General features: G+C 25.6%; 4 protein-coding genes across 5 annotated transcripts; 2 read left to right on the top strand and 2 right to left on the bottom strand.

Moving 5' to 3' along the window:
• Positions 1 to 365: 365 nt before the first annotated feature.
• Positions 366 to 7,826, bottom strand: LOC129611313 (autophagy protein 5). Its single transcript, XM_055524394.1, has 7 exons — positions 7,566 to 7,826; positions 7,373 to 7,472; positions 7,207 to 7,309; positions 7,009 to 7,133; positions 6,852 to 6,949; positions 6,563 to 6,668; positions 366 to 1,684 (listed from the first exon to the last, which is right to left on the bottom strand). Exons 1-7 carry the CDS (start codon positions 7,719 to 7,721, stop codon positions 1,557 to 1,559), a joined length of 816 nt encoding a protein of 271 aa, XP_055380369.1. The 5' UTR covers positions 7,722 to 7,826; the 3' UTR covers positions 366 to 1,556.
• Positions 7,827 to 8,586: 760 nt separating this feature from the next.
• LOC129611338 (uncharacterized) lies at positions 8,587 to 10,310 on the top strand. Its single transcript, XM_055524430.1, has 6 exons — positions 8,587 to 8,940; positions 9,026 to 9,107; positions 9,181 to 9,272; positions 9,330 to 9,559; positions 9,636 to 9,773; positions 10,121 to 10,310. Exons 1-6 carry the CDS (start codon positions 8,680 to 8,682, stop codon positions 10,251 to 10,253), a joined length of 936 nt encoding a protein of 311 aa, XP_055380405.1. The 5' UTR covers positions 8,587 to 8,679; the 3' UTR covers positions 10,254 to 10,310.
• Positions 10,307 to 11,229, bottom strand: LOC129611339 (CDAN1-interacting nuclease 1). The gene has a single exon (XM_055524431.1). It carries the CDS (start codon positions 11,180 to 11,182, stop codon positions 10,325 to 10,327), a length of 858 nt encoding a protein of 285 aa, XP_055380406.1. The 5' UTR covers positions 11,183 to 11,229; the 3' UTR covers positions 10,307 to 10,324.
• Positions 11,230 to 12,003: 774 nt separating this feature from the next.
• LOC129611344 (uncharacterized) lies at positions 12,004 to 17,203 on the top strand. 2 transcript variants are annotated; one of them, XM_055524436.1, is made up of 4 exons: positions 12,004 to 12,146; positions 12,907 to 14,044; positions 14,380 to 15,550; positions 15,616 to 17,203. In XM_055524436.1, the coding sequence occupies exons 2-4, from the start codon at positions 12,925 to 12,927 to the stop codon at positions 16,904 to 16,906; spliced, it is 3,582 nt and encodes a 1,193-aa protein (XP_055380411.1). In that variant the 5' UTR covers positions 12,004 to 12,146; positions 12,907 to 12,924; the 3' UTR covers positions 16,907 to 17,203. The 2 variants fall into 2 exon arrangements, with proteins under 2 accessions (XP_055380411.1, XP_055380412.1); XM_055524437.1 differs by lacking the exon at positions 12,004 to 12,146 and adding an exon at positions 12,455 to 12,558.
• Positions 17,204 to 18,629: the final 1,426 nt, after the last annotated feature.

Here is an 18,629-nt window from a genome sequence, read left to right as displayed (position 1 = left end):
TATTTAAATCTAAATTAAGTAAATTAATTCTGTCACAAAATATTTTATTTTTAAAATATAGTTACAATCTAATGCGTGGCAATTAATTAAATGTTTTTTTTTTTATAAGACAATTCTTAAAACTATTCGTAATAATAGTAAAATCAATATTGGCTTGACAAAAACTCTATAGTTTCGAACTATATACAAAAACAGCAATTTTTATACTTTTATGAGAATTATTAATTTTGGCATTCTTTTATATTATATAAGTAAATATGAAATTCATTTTTAACTTAGCACGATAAATGTATATAAAAAGGGGGATTAAATACATATTTTTAAATTTATAAAATACATATTTATAAGCAATTTAATAGCATATCCGTACATAAAATCCAATTTCTATATAATGATGAATATAATTTTCTTGTTCAGATCATATTAATAATGAATTAATAATAAATTTTAATTCGTATCTTAATTCTTTAGAAAAATCTAAAACAATTCCGAAATTTAAAATCAATTCATAAAACATTTAAAAGGAAACTGAAAACAATTTAATCCTAGCATACACATTTTGAAAATTTGGAGATGATGGTGTTTTTATTTTTGAAATTTGCAATTAAATTTTTAGAAATTAATTTGTGTTCCGACTTCTCCATTTTAAAACTTTCAAATACACATATATGTTTTGAGATTGTAATTGAAATATTATACGAGAATTTTTTAAATGTAAGAGTATTTTCAATGTTATTGCGTATTAAACCAACTCCAGAATATATGTATATTCGGCTCATCCTGAAAATCTTATCTTTTGAAAAGTTTCGTTTTATAAACTTCCATACTTGCTCCTTTCAACAATTATTTGATTTAAATAAAACTAATTAGAGGTGTTGGCACAATTCCCTAAAAATTTCTAAATTTATTTTTTGAAAAAAATCTTTTAAAATCTTAAATTTGGAATTGCAAAGCCTTGAGCGCTTCTTGTGTAATTTTTCAAAATCATTCTTAAAACTTTTTTATCTGGTTCACACCTTCTTTATTTGAAATGAAATGTGAAGTATGTATTTATAATATTACTTGGACCCAATTATATTCATCATTGCACTCATATTACTAATTTAATCCATGACTATTCATTTGTATTATTAAAAATACATTTCTTAAAGTTAAAAATTTTCAAACTTTTAAATCATTGTAAATTTAAAATACATGTGAAGTTTTCGAAGCCATAACGTTTCAACTTTGAAAATTGCATTTTTAAAAATACAATATATTTTTTTTTTAAATACATATTATGTATACTTTCCAGTTTATAATGCGCATTGCGAGGCTTTATTATAAATGGAAATTAAATCAATTATTATTTAAAATAATTTTACATTTTGAATACAAAACGTTGTAAATTTTTTTTCAAAACGTTCTTAATTTTTATCACTTTAACTGGCACAAATGAAAAATATTCCAGTTTTTCTTTTTTTTTTTTTTGGGAGGAATACAAATACGTAAAATAGAATTATAGAAAATATATATTTTTTTTACATTTTTCCACTTAACTCATTCCTTTTTCGTTTTTAGCATACAGCAGCCGCCTCGTATACAACAAATAAATGCAAAAAATTATCTGGATAACTTAAATGCTCAGACATCCATTGTAATGGAGTGTCTTCATGTACATCAATGCCATGAGTTCGTATTCCAACTAGGATTAAATAAAAAAAAAATTTTGAAAATAGAAAATCATTATTAAATTAAATGTAATTAAAAGTTTTTTAAATAATTAAAAACAAAAATTAATTTAATATTTTATTTTCAATTGGTATACAAATTACTCTTTTTGGTTTTTAGGTTGCGGTAAAAATGGCAGTATTTCATTATGCTTATTAATATTTTAGGGGTCATGTCTATATATTTAATCAATATATCCAACTTATGATGGGACGAGTTCTATTGTCATCCTGTTTATGCAAGCTTACCATAATACATACTGATTTAAAATCTTAAAGTCTTAAATTACATACCACATTTTTAAATTTAACTAGCATAAATCGTTTTAATACTGCGTTTTATTAACATAAATGCCCCCGAAACATATAATATAAAAATTAACCAAGCATTATTACAATATTAACTACAAAACTAGAGCTGAATAGTTTACTCTAAATGTCTAAAGCAACAACATAATGAAATAAGCACAAATTAAGTTTTTGTCATTATATTTTTTTTAAATAAGTTGCAAATCTAATTGTAATTGTTTCATTCAAGAAAGATTTTAATTCAAAAATTGAGTATAAGCAATCAGTTTTGCAAATGCAAAAACAATAAATTCTATAAGAAAGTGTGTAATTCTGAATATTTCTTGATATTCTAATCACATTACTGCTGAAATTGATAAACAAATCTATAAAATTTAATAATTCGAAAATCATTCCCCAGTTCGGGAAAATTGCTGAACATAATTCAAACAAGAACCAAACATTGAAACAAGAAACATTCAAACAAGAGCCAAACATAAAATTTAAGATTTATAAACCTTACATTATTTACTCATTTACAAATTATACAGATGACTTAAATGAGTACCAATTAAAAGAGGAACAGTAATGTTATTTAATTTAGTATTAATCGATAACAAAATTACTTGACGCACTTCGTTTAATGAAATATGTACCTATACATATAATACGACTTCATATAGTATTTCCAAAATTTTAAAATTGCCAGGAAATTTCCTAATTTTAAATGCAATATAAAAGTATTGGGAACGTAGGTATATGCTTTTTATAACTCTTTTGAAAATTATTGTGAATTTTTTCAACGATTATTTAAAATTTCTAATAAATTTTCTAAAAATTTTTTTTCCAATCAGGAATTCAGAGACAAACAAAATCTCTTAAAACAAGGATTGTTGATTCATAATTTAAATGAACTTCAAGTGACGGTATTAGGAAATAATAAAAAATTATGTACATATATTGTACCTAGATATAAGAAATATTGTCTCCTAGTACGGTATTTTACAATATAGCTTACAACAAAATTTGAAAGCCTTCTTTAAACATACGCGCAAATGTCTGACCCCAAACTATCTTTTATTTTTCATTTTACTTTTCTAAATTAATTTTGCGATAAATTCTAAATTCAAAAATTTCATTAATATTCAATAATCGGATTTTTATAGAATTTAAACAATAACGTGACTTAGAACACATTATAAAATATAAAACAAAAGAATTTAACTTAAAGACATTTTTGGAAATAATTCAGAATAGTTAAGTAAGTACGAGCATATTATGTATATGATTTCATATTTACAAAATAGTATCCATATAAGAAGGGAAAAAGTGACTTAAAAAGGCAAGAAGAATTAAATTATTATTTTTTTTCTGCTTTTGTTTTTTTTTTGTATTTTGGTGCATAACGGAAGAAATAAAATAACACTGAACACGCGTTTTATAACCATAAAATTTAAGTACAACCGCGTGATTATATTATAATCAATGTATACATAAATCTAGTTAAAAAATACTCAGTGTTTAAGCAATAATAAAACCCCTATACAAATCAATTTATGGTGTTATTAGACATTGTAATTCAAGAGAACGAAATTTTCTTAAAAATTGTTTTTAATTATTGGACAACACTAAATTTTGTGCTAAATGAACACCTCAATTTAATGAATTAGACAATTTGAGTATCAATAAAGAAGTTGATAGCAAAATTCACCCTTTCAAAATTAAATCCAGCGTTATATTCTAACTTTAATTTGAATAGACATTTTCGTCTTCTCATTCTAAAACAAACAATTAAATACTTTGGAATGGAAATTAATACAATAGTTATACAAGTACCATATTGTGAAATGAAGATGATTACCATTACCGTTCTTCGTGGATAATTCAATGGTTATAAATAAGGATTTTGACTTCTAATTCTTTCTCTTTTATTTCCACAAATACTTCTAGTTCATTATTTCCCAAACTTTTTCCATGTTTGCCTCCCTAAGCCAGACGAGAGCAATTGTACTATTCTAATGTTATTCTCATGTGCAAATAATTTTTGAAACTAAACCAAAATTCTGGAAAATTTTTTAAATTAAATTCCGTTCCCAGCAGTTCTTTGATTCGAAAATGTATAAAATAGTTGATTTCGTGCCGGTAATAAAAATCATGAATTTCTTTTTTTGAATACAATGGCAACTATGCTTGAAAATTTTACTATTACTACAAAATGAGAAATAAAATTATAAAAATTATTAAAATAATTCTTTTCAATCATTTTGTTTTTACATTAATAAAACAAGTTTGCTTTAAAAAATTTTTATGTTGTTTTAAAGAACTTTTGTGCTTCAAAAACAATTTTGACTTGCTGCAAATTGAACACCTTCGATGTAGAAGTCGCTTAAAATCAAAATATGAGAGACAAAAAAAATTGAATTTCATATAATACCTTATAAAGCTACTCCTAGTTAGTCCCCCCGGTTGAAAACCCTGATTTAAAGTCTTTAAGACTGCCAATTGGAGATTCGTCATTATATTTCATTCCTACAGCATGGTGTCTAATCAAAAAAGTATTATAAATGTATTCTTAGGTACATTCAATACCTAAATCGCATACCCTGTATTAATACAATATTTAAACATTTCCTACATAAACATTTCTTTTTTGTCATTTAGTCAGGTCAGTTGGTATATAAGTATGTACATAAATTGTTTACGTGTACATTAAAAATAATAATACTTATAACAACGTGAAGATTCTTTTTAATCTTCTCATACAAAAATTTCCAATATAATATGAAATTTCATACAATATCAATTGATTCCGCTTAAATGTATTGTTCCAGAGCACATCAAAGTGATTGTTTTCTTATTATTTTTTTTTGTTTTTTGTTTTATTTCTTTGAAATTTTCATTACCATTCCGTAAATTTGTTGTTTAATTACATATATCCGCTTATTCAAAATATTTTTATTCAATATATATACATATATATGTTTGTATGTATGAACATGATTGAATATTTTAAAATGTACATGTTACATCGGCTTCAATTGTGTAAATTAATAAATAAATAGAAATATCTAGTAAAAAAATATATGAATTACGTACAACTTGTATATTGTAAAGTGCTTCCCTTTTTTTATTCTACATATACAATAATCGTTATATCAAAAGTTAAGTTAAAATTTACTTTGATCAAAATAAGTAGTTTTAAATAAGTTTTTAAAATCTCAAATTACTTCATAATAATATTGTTTAAAAAGACACTGAACTTATTTGTGTCTCACATATCAATTTCAAGTAAACTTTTATATATTGCCATTAATATGCATTTATTATGTTGGTAAGTACGATTATGTTTTTTCTCATTTAATTTTTCTTTTTAATCCTTAACCTTTTTTTTTTTTTTGTTTTCACTTTATTGTGCTTACTTGCTGCAAGTGTGCTAACATTTTTTAAATTCTGTACATTAATGCATTATTGAAATATAAATTTATCGATGCAATAAAAGGTAAAAAATGTTTAAGAATTTCTATACAAAAATTTGAAAAGGAAATATTGTATAAAAAAAAGGATATCATTTCATTACAATTTAAATTTGCAAGTGTTTATTAAGATTATCAAGAATTTGATATAATATAATCAAATTTTCATGTTAAAAATATAAAAATTTATTAAGCAACTTAAAGAAATTTTCTAGTTTATGAAACTAGATGGACTTTCCTTCTAGACTTTCCCAAAAAATTAAAAAATTTTCAATATTTGTTGAGCTATGCATATCGAAAAATACAAATTCCAAAAAGTTTTTATTAACATAAAAGTAAAAAGCATAGTATGGTTGCTTAGTTTAATAGCTATACAATTAGTTTAATAGCTATACAATTGTAATAGCTATAATAAAAATCGAAATACCAATGTAGATCGATTCGATAAAATGGAAATGTATATCTGGTCTGGTAACAAGTAAAAGTTCTTAAATCATGTTTGATTTACACTATCGTTTTAGTTGCCGACAATGACAATCACTGACTTATTTTGCCTTCTTGTCCTGAAAAGAAAATAAGCTGCAAAAATCTACCAATATCCAATCAGAAAATGAAACAAGGATAACTAATACAAAGTCCTAGCGTTTAACAATATTTCTCAAAATAACTTAAATTTCAATCTAATTCCTCCAAAGTCTGGCTGCTAAAAATTGAAAATACATAATTACATTATTTATATTTCAAATTCTAACAAAAAAAGGAAAACCCTTTTAAAGTGAGTTTCCTCACTACTCATTAGTTATAGAACTAATAGAATTTCCTTGTTCTAGCGATTTTTTTCATGGAAACAAATTCAGTGGAAATGTGTAGGTCATCATCGTTATATTTCTATCATAAAACGGCCACTTGTTATATAAGGCGTTTAAAATTTAAAGAACAATAACGTGTGACTGGGAATACTACATAATTTTATTTATAGAATATTTACTGCCACATAATTTTGCCAAAATTGAAAAGTAATTCTTAAATTTGCTAAAGGTCATACCCGACCTATAACAAAGTTAATAAATTAAATTAATAAACTTTACTTACTTGCTTGTTTTTCATTTTGTGAAAGATCCGACAGTAAATCTTTTAATATTCTTTTTTGACCAGATTCACAAACAGGTGAAATTAATTTTTGAATATACGTACCATCCTATTACGAAAAATATAAAAATTATTTTATAATTAATGTTATTACAATATATAGGTATCTTCAATTCATTCATGATTTTACGAACTTCCATATAATGAAAATGTGGGCATGAGATCTTTAATACGGCTATTTAGGTTTTGAAAATAAATAATACGTTATACTATTTCTAACAAATTAACACACCTCATTATAAAATTTTATTGGAATATGCTTGAAGCATTCCTGGTCTCCACTTGTTTCCATTAGTCGTCTGTTAACAGCCCAAAATTGATCAAATTTATCTAGAGAATTAATAAAAACATTGAGAACGAAAATGGTTTTAATTTTTCTAATTATCTACCATTTACTAGACCCAACCATAATTGATTATGATCTTTCTTTTGCATAGCCGATATAACTTGGCCACGATGCTTTAAAACATCAGCTTCTTTTAGGCAAGACATAAAATGAGATTCGAGTACGTCTCTAAAAAATACGTTAAAAGATACAAGTAAATTCTTTAAATTAAAAGTAATAATTTTTTGATGTTTTTACTTACTTAGTAGAGAATTTTACTAATGTATCTTCTGGAAATTTTGTAAAATGTATAGTTAAAGGCCAAGGCAATTCTTCTTCACGGTGTGTTAAATCATATAGCACGCCTTTTTCAGGTAAAAATGAGTTTTAATTAGTAAATTCTTAACATATAAAAAAAAACATTTTACCTATAGGAAAATGAAGTTTCAATGGGATCCCATTATAATCGAACCAAACATCACCTTCTTGCTGTTCATTGGAAATATAGCGTGTAAAATATTTACGAGCCTTTAAAAAAAATTTTATTTATAATGTAGTTTTATATTTGATATGTAATATAGTATTTACAAAATATTATATAGCAATATAAGTTTATCTTACCTTATCAGTTACTAATGGCAGGTATGAAAGCCTTGATACTAGCAAATAAAATGGTTCTGGTTGTTGTAAGCCAACAATTTCATCTGGATCAGCTTGAAAACATACTGGAAGTTGATATTCCCAAATCACCCTTAAGACTTCTCTATCATTTGCCATTTTTTAAATTATGACTTCACTCCAATAACAAATATAATTAATATTTCAATTTTTGTATACTTAATCAATTCTAGTACAAATGAAAGTTTAAAACAAATAAAATACAAACAATTCAAAATATGTCAAGCTAATTGTCATTTTTGAAGTAGGTAAATGTACATAAATGCAAAGAACATTTAATTTGCGTTTACATTTTTAGCACACATTTTAGTACGTGAATTTAAGATATACGTTCTATATAATTTGTTTATTGGGGAGAGTGTTTACACGTGTTTGATTATAGCGGTTCTGAATACACAAAAAGGATAAGTATTGTTTCCATATGAAACTCATTTTAAGACCTTTATTATAAGTTTATAGTCTTATAGGCTCATAAAACTTTAAACACAAAACTTATGCAATTCCATGACGAAATTTTTGAAGCATTAATATATTAAGTATTTGTGTAGAATATCACGCAAATAAGAAAATACTTATTCACTAAGTCAAAATTTTATTTATGGAACTAAAAATTCAATTTTCGAATTCGCAATTAAAATGGAATTCTCAAAAAAAAAATGAAAAGAATTCAGAAAACGCCAATTTTAAATTTATTGCAAATTAATTTTATATATGTACTTCTTTTTTTCTATTATTTTCCAAAAAACAAACACAAAAATGCCTTATTAATATTCCAAACTACTCATTCTCTAAGTACCTACTTCCCTTGTGGAAAATATGTGGGTTATTTTGCAATGTCCAAATTTGGACCTTTATTGTAACTAGGTTTTTTTATATAAAAAACCCTAGATAAATAAAAATGTGACAGCTAAATAACATATGATCTTTATTTACATCACAGATAAAATAAAAATATAAAATCAAACCAAAACTAAAACACCCATTCCAACTTCAATACGTAACTGCAATACCGTATTAATTTTTAAAAAATTTTATTTAAATCTTATATAACTAGAAAATGTTGAAACCTGTAATATTTAGGCAAATTAATGCGGAATTACGTAAAATATTTATTTCATCAACATTTTACCAGAACACAAATTTTTACAGTAGACAATATAGCAGTCAACCAATTTCAATGGCTTATAATGAATATGGAACCGCTGAACAAGAAACCGGCACTCTCCCGCTTATAATTATGCATGGACTTCTTGGATCGAAAAACAATTGGCGGGGTATGAGTAAAGCACTTTCTTCTAAATTTAAACCTAGTAGGAAGGTTAGTAAATAATATTGTATTATTATATGGGAACTTGTGTACCTAGCCATCTTATTTGGAAAATTGTACTTTATAACACTTCCAGATTTACGCATTAGATGCTCGTAATCACGGAGAAAGTCCACACACTAATGTCCACGATTATGAATCAATGTCATCAGATTTATGTAATATTTTGATAGCTAATACGCATAATCAGATAACAAAAAAAATAACTTTAATATTACTTATAAACTTTAGCGTTTTTTTTACAAGAAAAAAATATTAAAAAAGCGGTGTTGATGGGACATTCAATGGGTGGAAGGGCCATGATGTATTTTGCACTAAAATATGTAAATACAAACTGCAAAGTTGTGAAAATGAACATTTACAGCTTTAATTTATTTTAGCCAGATTTAGTCGACCGAGCTATTATATTAGATATTTCACCAATTGATGTGCCTAGAGATTTTTTTCAGATGAAAAATCTTTTTATAGCTATGGTAACAGCGGAAGTTACTAAAGGAACTCCATTACCAAAAGCAAGAAGTATTGTTGAAGCACATATCCGAAGCGCCATAAAAGATGATGCTCCATATGATTTTATTTTGCAAAATTTAAAAAAGACCGAAGATGGATCGTATGTTAATTGTTGCCTTTTTTATATTTTTCCATTAGTTAATTTTATTTATTTTTTGTTTGACATTGTGTCTCAGTATCATATGGGCTCCAAATGTAAAGCTTTTGTTAGACAATTTGGAAATTATTGGGTCTTTTCCATCTAATATTCTAAAATCACACCAATATAAAGGACCAACTTTGTTTATTGCAGGATCAAAATCCAATTTTTTAAAGTAAGTATCTACGTATTTAATTATTTTAAGTTTCATATTTTTCACTTAATAAACAATACATATATAACTAAATTTTCTTAATTAATTTGTATGTTAATTTTCACAAAAAAATTACTTCAACTGATTTCTTCAAAAAAAATCAGCTCATTTAAATTCAATCAAATTACAAATACGTTTTCATATGCAGAACAAAAATTCATTGACTGAACCCATTGCTTACATTTACATAATCCACATAAATTAAAAAATTTTTAAATTGATCAATATATACAATATATGATGTAGATATAAAGAATATCAAGAGATTCAATTAAATAATATTAATTGAAACATATTTAAATTTTTAGTCCTGATCATTGGCCAGAAATACAATTAACTTTTCCAAATTCTCATTTAGTATGGTTGGATTGCGGACATTTGGTACATTTCGAGCAACCACAACAATTTATAGAAAATGTTTCAAAATTTATGAATGAATAATTTTGATTGTATTGACTTTTTTTGGAATCCTTTAGTAAAATTTTTTATAAAAATGTTTTTTCTATTCTATTTTATTTTATTTCTAGTAATTCTATATGACTTTTATCAGGAAAATCATCAAGTATTATTAATCCCTCTGAATTTTCTTGTAATTGATGTATTTCTTCTTGATAGCCAAACCAATAAATAATTATACCTGGACCAAATCTGTTTGAATAACTTGATAACTGTTGAACTAAATATTGTCGATGAGTTTTTGTGTCTCCAAATAATGCTTTGCTTTCAATCCAATTAACTTCTTTACCTTTATATAGACATGGTATTGCTAATTTTAAATCTGGAGTTTTATCAAAACCAGTTCTTCTCAATACTGCTTCATCTAAATAGTGTAATCCAGCTTGTTTTGCTTGATCTTTTAAACGAATTTCAAACTCTTCTCCGACATAACGTCTAATCATATCAGCTATGGGTCCATCTAAATTATCACTGCAAATTCCACTTTGTATATTTAATGCTAAAGACGGATCTGGTATCAAATGTGATTTTTTTAAAATGTCTGCTATATCACTTTTCTTTTTATTTTTAAATTTTTCTGCAATTAAAAGTCTGCTTATCATACTTGGTGTAAGACCGGTTTCTTTTGCCATATTTACAACAATATCAGACTTATATGGATTTGTAGATGCTTTTTTGTCAAAACTTAATGCTAAGCCTGAGGATTTCATCGCCCATTTATGATAAATACTTTTCACTTTTCTGCGAATCTCGGTGCTCAATATGCTCTCTAACGTTCGCCCATCAATTCCACTAAAAACCTTATGCAATTCTAATCCGCAATCCATGGGCAAACCATCAAATTCATTTATATAAGTAACAATTTCTGAATAAGTCGCATTATCTAAAATCTTTTTCTTTTCAATCTCACCCATAAATATAAAATTTTTTTCAACCAAACTATTAAACCAATCTTTTAAAAAGGCATCTGTAAACAAAACAATAAATATACGGTTGACTGTCAACCATGGTAAAATGTCAAATTACATATGTTTTGATTACATTTTTGAAGAATTGCCAGCAAAAACTGGGAAAAAAATTTCACACATAAAGGAGTTGCTAACATATTTTTTATAAACAAATCAGTTTTTTTATATAAACTTCAAATCGTTGATGCAATCAACATTTAACGCGTTTATACGGCTGTTTCAAGCGTACTTGGAGTTTATTTTATGTCCATACAAACGTCACTTGATTTTTGATCGTTACTTCACTGAAGTCAATCAAAAATTCTGCTTACTTGATTGGAAATTTTTATAATTCCCTGAAATGTAATTGCTAAACGTGATTTTCGGTCTCTTAAACTGACGTAGTAAAAACGAAGTTTGAGTTTGAAGCTGATTTCAAATCAAGTACTCAATCTGCCATATAAACTCGATAATTGTTGATACGTACAAGGAAATATTCTGATTTAGTACAAACAAAGACGCACAGACAAAATAGGTTTGGTCTATTTACAAAAGGTTGTTTGACTTTACCCACACCATTATAGTTTTTATAGACTAAGATCCTTTAATCGTTCTTTTTCTGAAATACATCTTATTATTTTTCGTTTTTTTTTATTCTGTTCAGATTTTCTAATTTTTCATGTCAAATCTTTTATTATCCAGTAAACTTTCGAAAAAGAGTAAAATCGAAACACTTTTATAACACAAAGTAGGAAAATTTTTTCCCTACAAAAAAGGTCAACACCCAGTAAATATTTATAACTTACATCGCACTGTAAGTGACAGAAGCTAATCATTTGCAGAACACCAACGCCATCAAGCTTTCGGGCACACAAGTTAAAACCGGAAATCAAAGTTTTCTTCAAGTTAAGAGTTATTGAACGTTATAAAAGTAAGTTGTCTCATAATATTTATAATTCAAATTGAATATAAGAGAAAAAATAAAATTAATCGTTTTTGCCTGCTTGTTAATCAAATTTTTTATTTCTTTTCCATCAAAGCAAGTGACTAAGTTTAAGTTAAATTATTTTAAACAAAATTGATTATGTTTACGTAATTTTAATGCATTTCATTATATTATCAAATTCAATTATAAATCGGCAGATAAGAGTAAAATTTTGATTAGATAAAGATTTTCACCTGCATATGTAGGTATACTTGAGTATAATTTATTAAAATCATGTTTGTTGATATATTGCACAAATATTGGCAATGTCATACAAGTGAATAAAACCGGCATTTTCTCATAGCAAAATAAAATTGGAGACGTACAATATAAAAAAAACTAGACAATAATCAATTAAGTATGAGTTATTTTTTTAATACTTTAAATATAATTTAAATTAAATGCAAATTAGAAATAATAACAGATTTTTTAGCCTTTCTTTGTTTGTCAATTTTGATTTAACTAAATAGAAATTAAACGAATTATATTTCGGAAAATTCGCAAGTATTTCAATAGTGTGCATTGATGACATCATATTTTCCAATTTAGTGATACATTGGCAACCATTAAAAAGAACAAATTAATAATGAAAAATTAATAAAATGAGCATGCGTATTCCTACAATTTTCGCTCTATTATACCTATATTAAATAATTCTAAAATTGAATTATAATATACATATAAGTATTATACATTTTTTTTTTAGATCGCACAAATTTTAAGAATGGCAGCAAACTTAGTTTTAGATCTGAACCAATTAAATAATAAGTTATTGAAAGATGGAGAGAAACATCAATTGGTGAACACAATAACAAAACAATTTAAGGCTAACAAATATAGTAAAGCAGAAATTTGTGAATTCTTGAATCCCAGAAAAATTGGAATATATGAAAAATTCTTTAAACGGCTTTATATAAACATTTTAATTGAAACGAAAAATGATGATATTCTCATTCAATCCTTATTATCGGAAGATGAAGAAATTATTGATACAATTATTAAGCGTTGTGATTTTTTTTGGGGAAATCCAAATTATTCTATAAAATTTTTAAACGAAAAAATTTTTCCACAAATTTCATATTCACAAAGAAAAGAAATTCTTAAAGCTGTACAAAGAAACATAAAAGATCCTGAATATTCAAAAAATTGTTTTGATCAATTGAATACAATTTATGGTATTGAGACAGCCCGACCATTTTTGAAATTTTGCACATTAGATGTATGGATTGAAACACTTAACAGGAATGTATTTTTAAATGAGAAAGATCTTTTAGATATTATCAGAACTCGTCCGAAAGATGTTTTACATTATATTGAAGCGTTAGTAGAACTTCATAAAAAAGAAAAACTCCCAAATAATTGTTCTTTAAATGATTATTTGAACATTTTTTTGAAATTGCTTGATTTATATCCACAAGATGCTTTTAAATTAATTGATAGAAAAAAAGGTGTTTTAAGTTCATTTAAAGCCAGCAGAAAATTAACAAAAAAGTTGATTAAATTATTTTCTGATTTTGTATTGGCCGATGCAGAATCAGACAGATATAATCAATTTATTATCATGAAATATCTTACAAAAGAGCAACTGGAAATATATTTAAGTGAACTTTTTCCTAAAAATAATCCAAATTCTGTGTGTATTCCAGAAATAAATTATCAAGTAAGTTGTTACATTGATAAAATAAAAAGTAATAAAGTAAAACTGGATATTATTCAAAAATGCTATAAACGGGTTTATGGTAAAGAATTGCTAGCCAATAAGAATAATATTAATTTGGAATTACTAAAATGGATGGAAGACAATGATTTGAGACACATGTATGCAATGGAAAAATTTGAAAATAGTAAGTGTAGATTCACCCATTCATACCAATTATTTTATTTTCATAATCATATATTTTAATCTGCTAAGCGATTAGTTTCCCTTAGACAGGTCGATTTACTGTGCTGAATTAATTTATCATAGCAAATGCAATTTTCTTTTTCGGCATGACGCATATATACGACATTGACTAAAAAATGAACTTTTGAAATTGACGCATATATACGACAAAATCTCTTAACAGGTTAAAAACAAGTAAACTCAATACTTTTGTATATTTAATAATTTTTAAAAATTACTTAGCATATTTTTTACAACTTCCAGTTCATTAACTTTTTTGTATTGTTATTATTTTAGCCGTTAATAGTGATGAAAATGTTAAACCTTCAGAATGGATTCCGTTTATGAAAACTGATGTATCAATTCCCAAATTAAAAGAATTAATTCAGACTTCAACCAATGCTACAGATCGTAAAGAGTTTCTAAAAAATTTGATATTTACATGTGTAATAAATAAAGATTCGAAAGCTTTGATTGAAACATTAAAATATGTAAACACAAAATTCAAAAATGAACAAATTTCTGTAAGGAACAATTGTATTTCAATATTGGGTTTTGGTTTGGAAAAAAATTTAATTACTTATAATCCAGAACATTGGGAAGAAATTTACAATATGATATATAATTTCGATCTGAAATCCGAACTAAATGGATATACTGCTAATATTCCAAACATTATTTTTACGGAGGCATTAAAGTATTCAAGTAAAGATAAAACTTTATTCAAAAACTGGTTTCGACTATTCTGTCAGCAAGCATATTATCAAGAGGCGTTCAATGAAATTTTAAAAACTAAAAGTAAAAAGATATTAGAACTGGCATCAGAATGTATAGATGAAAAAAGCAGTGAATTTTTATTAGGATGCTACCATACTTACAATAAAGATCATCCAAAGGATACTTTAAATATATTTGGATATGAATTTGCTTTGCAATGTTGCAAAAGAAAAATCAAAGATAAAGAGGAAAATAATCTTTATTTACTATCTGAGCTGATAGATTTTCTTGAAAAAGATCGAAATATTGCTAAATATTTTAATAACGAAATTACAACACTTAAAAAAGAATATATTACAAGCGTCAATGACGTTGGTTGTTTCCCAAACTTTGCAAAATACGCAAAATGTCACAGCGATTATATTCCAATGATAGCGCCAAAAATATGTGATGTCTATATAAATTTTCTTAAACAAAGGCACAACTCGTTTTGTGTGAAAATGTACTGGTACCAATATATAAAAAAAGTACCTGAATTAGAAACTGCATTTCACAAAAAGTTGTATGAAATTTTGAAAAACAAAGAAACTGACGAATTGAAAGAGTACGCTATATGGATATTGTCTTCACATTTAACAAATGATGAGTTTTTCGAAATAGTGAAACCCTATTATCCTAAGGAAAAGGCACCTAATACTGAAAGTGATGAATGCCAGTACAAGTTTATGTACCAAAAACGAATAGCTTACAGGTAAGTCTAACACACTTATAATGTTATGTACTAAAAATGTATTTACATAAAATTTGAATTTCTAGTTTAAAAAGATTTAAATCCGATCCGGAAACTCTGAATGCACTAAAAGCTTTTTGTTATGGAGATTATTTACAATGGACAGTTGGAAGTCTTAACAGTATTTGCAAAAAAATCCCTTATTATAAATCAAAAGAGTTTCTTGAAAAATGTATCAATGCGCCTGTTTCGTTCAGAAAACACGTTTTTAGACTTCTGTATACGATTTTGAATAAAAATTCATCAGTTATTCTAACAAACGAAAACTGGACTAAAGAAAAAAATCCAACAACAAGAAAAATTTTGTTACAAACCATACTTAAATATTTTATGAATGATTTTGATAAACTGACTTGGTGGAATATATTGGAAAATTGCATAAACCAATTAAGTAGTAAAGACAAAGATATGATTGAAATTTTGGCTAACACCAACAACATTCCATTTGATTATTTATCACAGTATGTAGAATTAATATATAAAAAAATTTTGAAAATCGAAAATGAAGTACCTGATCTTCAAAAAACAAGATTTAAAATGTTACACAACATAAATTTTAAAATAAACTATATGTCGAAAGATTTCATTGAAGATCTATTAAGAGAAAACTTTTTGAATATAAAATTACATCAATCTGTTTGTTCCAATTACTCAATAATCGCGGCGAGCTATTTGTTTTCGAACAAAACATCTAAATCTGACGTAGAAGAAAGAATTAAGTTGATTTTTGAAAAGATTAAATTGGCATTTAAAAATTGGAATTCATATGATGAAAACAACAATGTTTATTTTGTAAGAGAATTAATATTTGACTTTATAAATGAAGTAATTCGAAAAATTTTGAACCTTGATATAGAAGACAAAGATTATATTAATTTTATGATTTTAAATTTTGTAAAATCGTTAAAAGAAATTTTCGATCCTTCGATTTACTTATATTCATATTATATCCATTTCGAATTAATTTTAATTTATTTTGATGTAGACAAAAATTTATTAGAGTTTGGTAAACAGATTCGTGATATAATTGATAGAGAAATCCAAAGGTACGGAACAATTTCAATATTTCAGTTAACCAAAGAGTTTCAACGTTTTTACGAACTTCTTGAAATTGATGATGATAATGAAAATAATATAACAGATATTATTGATGGGTTATTATATGAACCGTTACCATTTTGTGAATGCGCTTTAGTTGTACACTTTTTATTAAATGTCCAAAATGCTGTTAAGGATAGTGATATAAAGCGAAAGTATAATGAAAAATTGTTGGAAACAGAAGAGAAGAGAATAAGGTTGTATTTAAACAGCAACTAGTTAGAAATTGAACACATTCTTTGGTTAAAAATTTGTAAAATTTCACAAAATAAGTGTGTCACTTAATTTATTTTAAACTTGTAAATATGTATATGTATATAAAAATGGTAAAGAAAAATATGAAATGTTTCAAATTTGAAAAATGCAAATGCTAATTAATAAATAATAGGTATGAAAATATCTACATATGTACATAATATTTGTAATTAAAATCTTATCTTCACTTAACATAATTAAACAATTTTGTAAAATAAACATATAAGGTTTTCTAAGCCTTCAAAGATACGATTTTTATCTTCTTGCGAAAGATACGCACATTAAGGTTGCTTGTGTAGAAGTAAGAAGAAGAAAGTTGGTAGATACTTACTTATTTCCAAAATCACATAAATTTAATTATTTTTAATAAAATCTTTCATTTTTAATCTTTTTTTTTTATTTGAGAACTTCTTTTATGTTTGAGAACTTTAAGTTTTAACGTAAATAATTTTTTTATGGTAAAATTTCAGAAGTACTAACCGCTAAAAAAACGTTCCGTTGTTGCGAAAATTCATGAAATGAAACAAAAAAAAAAACCTATATAACCTTCGTTCACTCCTTAAACGCTGTCTCCCCTATATAAAAAACGTAACAAACATGAACGTTTTCCATGTTTCCGCTCCTGTCTAATGTTTTGAATCTTTTTGTTGAAATTTATAAATGGTTGAAAATATCCAATTAAATTGAAAATTTTAAATACAATATGGTTATTGCACTGCAATTTCGCTTTTGAGAATTTAAAATTTTTTCCGACAATCGTATAACGTATCTATTCAGGCAGAACATTACGTCTTTGGATTTAGGAAACTGTCATGTTTTCAGTTTGTTCTACTCGCATATAAAACAAAAATACATAAAATAAAGTTTTGTTCCCAAAAATTAGAAACAAAATCAAACGAAATTTTTTTAAATTAAGAGAAAACAAATTTTGAATCGCAAACATCTAACATTTTCAACGAAATACAAACAGGCAGCCTCCAGAAGTTTATATTCTTTGTAAAAATAGAATCAAAGCGGTGAACGGTAAACGACAGACGATTTTCGATGTTAACCCATGAACAACAGCAAAATGGCAAAAGCAACACTCATCAAGATGATGCCAAAAAAAATTACATGAAATTCACTTCACTATTCCTTGATTGCAACACTAATCAAAAAATGCAACACATATTTATTTTTGACAGATTTAGAAATTAGAACAATCGATTGTAACAAAATTTGTTTTTTATTCGTACTGTTTAAATATACCGATATGTAAAAATAGACTCACAAGTTTTTTTTTTTAAATTTTTACTCTTAGACTTCTTTTACAATTTTCAATATATGAAAGATTTTCTGTCAAAAGTTTCACATAAAGGTATTATATGAATTTGTTGTGAAAATTTTCATTAAATCTTAGACTTAGTCTAACATGTGACGGTCACCTTAGATGTATAGATTCTTCATATTTATTGCCTCTTTCCATGTCAATAAGTTTTAATTGGAAAAAATGAAACACTTAAATTTCTGCGTTAAAACGTTATTTTTAGATGTTGGCATAAGATTAATGTGGATATTTGAAATTATAAATTTGTTGTGTAGGCAACACTTTGCTATTATAAGTACAAATTAAACATATTTTGACATGGCAAAAATAATTGCTGTCAGTCATGAAACACACATCCGCATATATAAGGTGTTAAATATA

This window comes from Condylostylus longicornis, unplaced genomic scaffold (assembly GCF_029603195.1).
Source record: "Condylostylus longicornis isolate FDR11 unplaced genomic scaffold, ASM2960319v2 ptg000049l, whole genome shotgun sequence".
Lineage (NCBI taxonomy): Eukaryota > Metazoa > Arthropoda > Insecta > Diptera > Dolichopodidae > Condylostylus > Condylostylus longicornis.
Note: the sequence above shows the minus strand (reverse complement) of the source record. Positions and strands in the feature narration are given on the sequence as shown.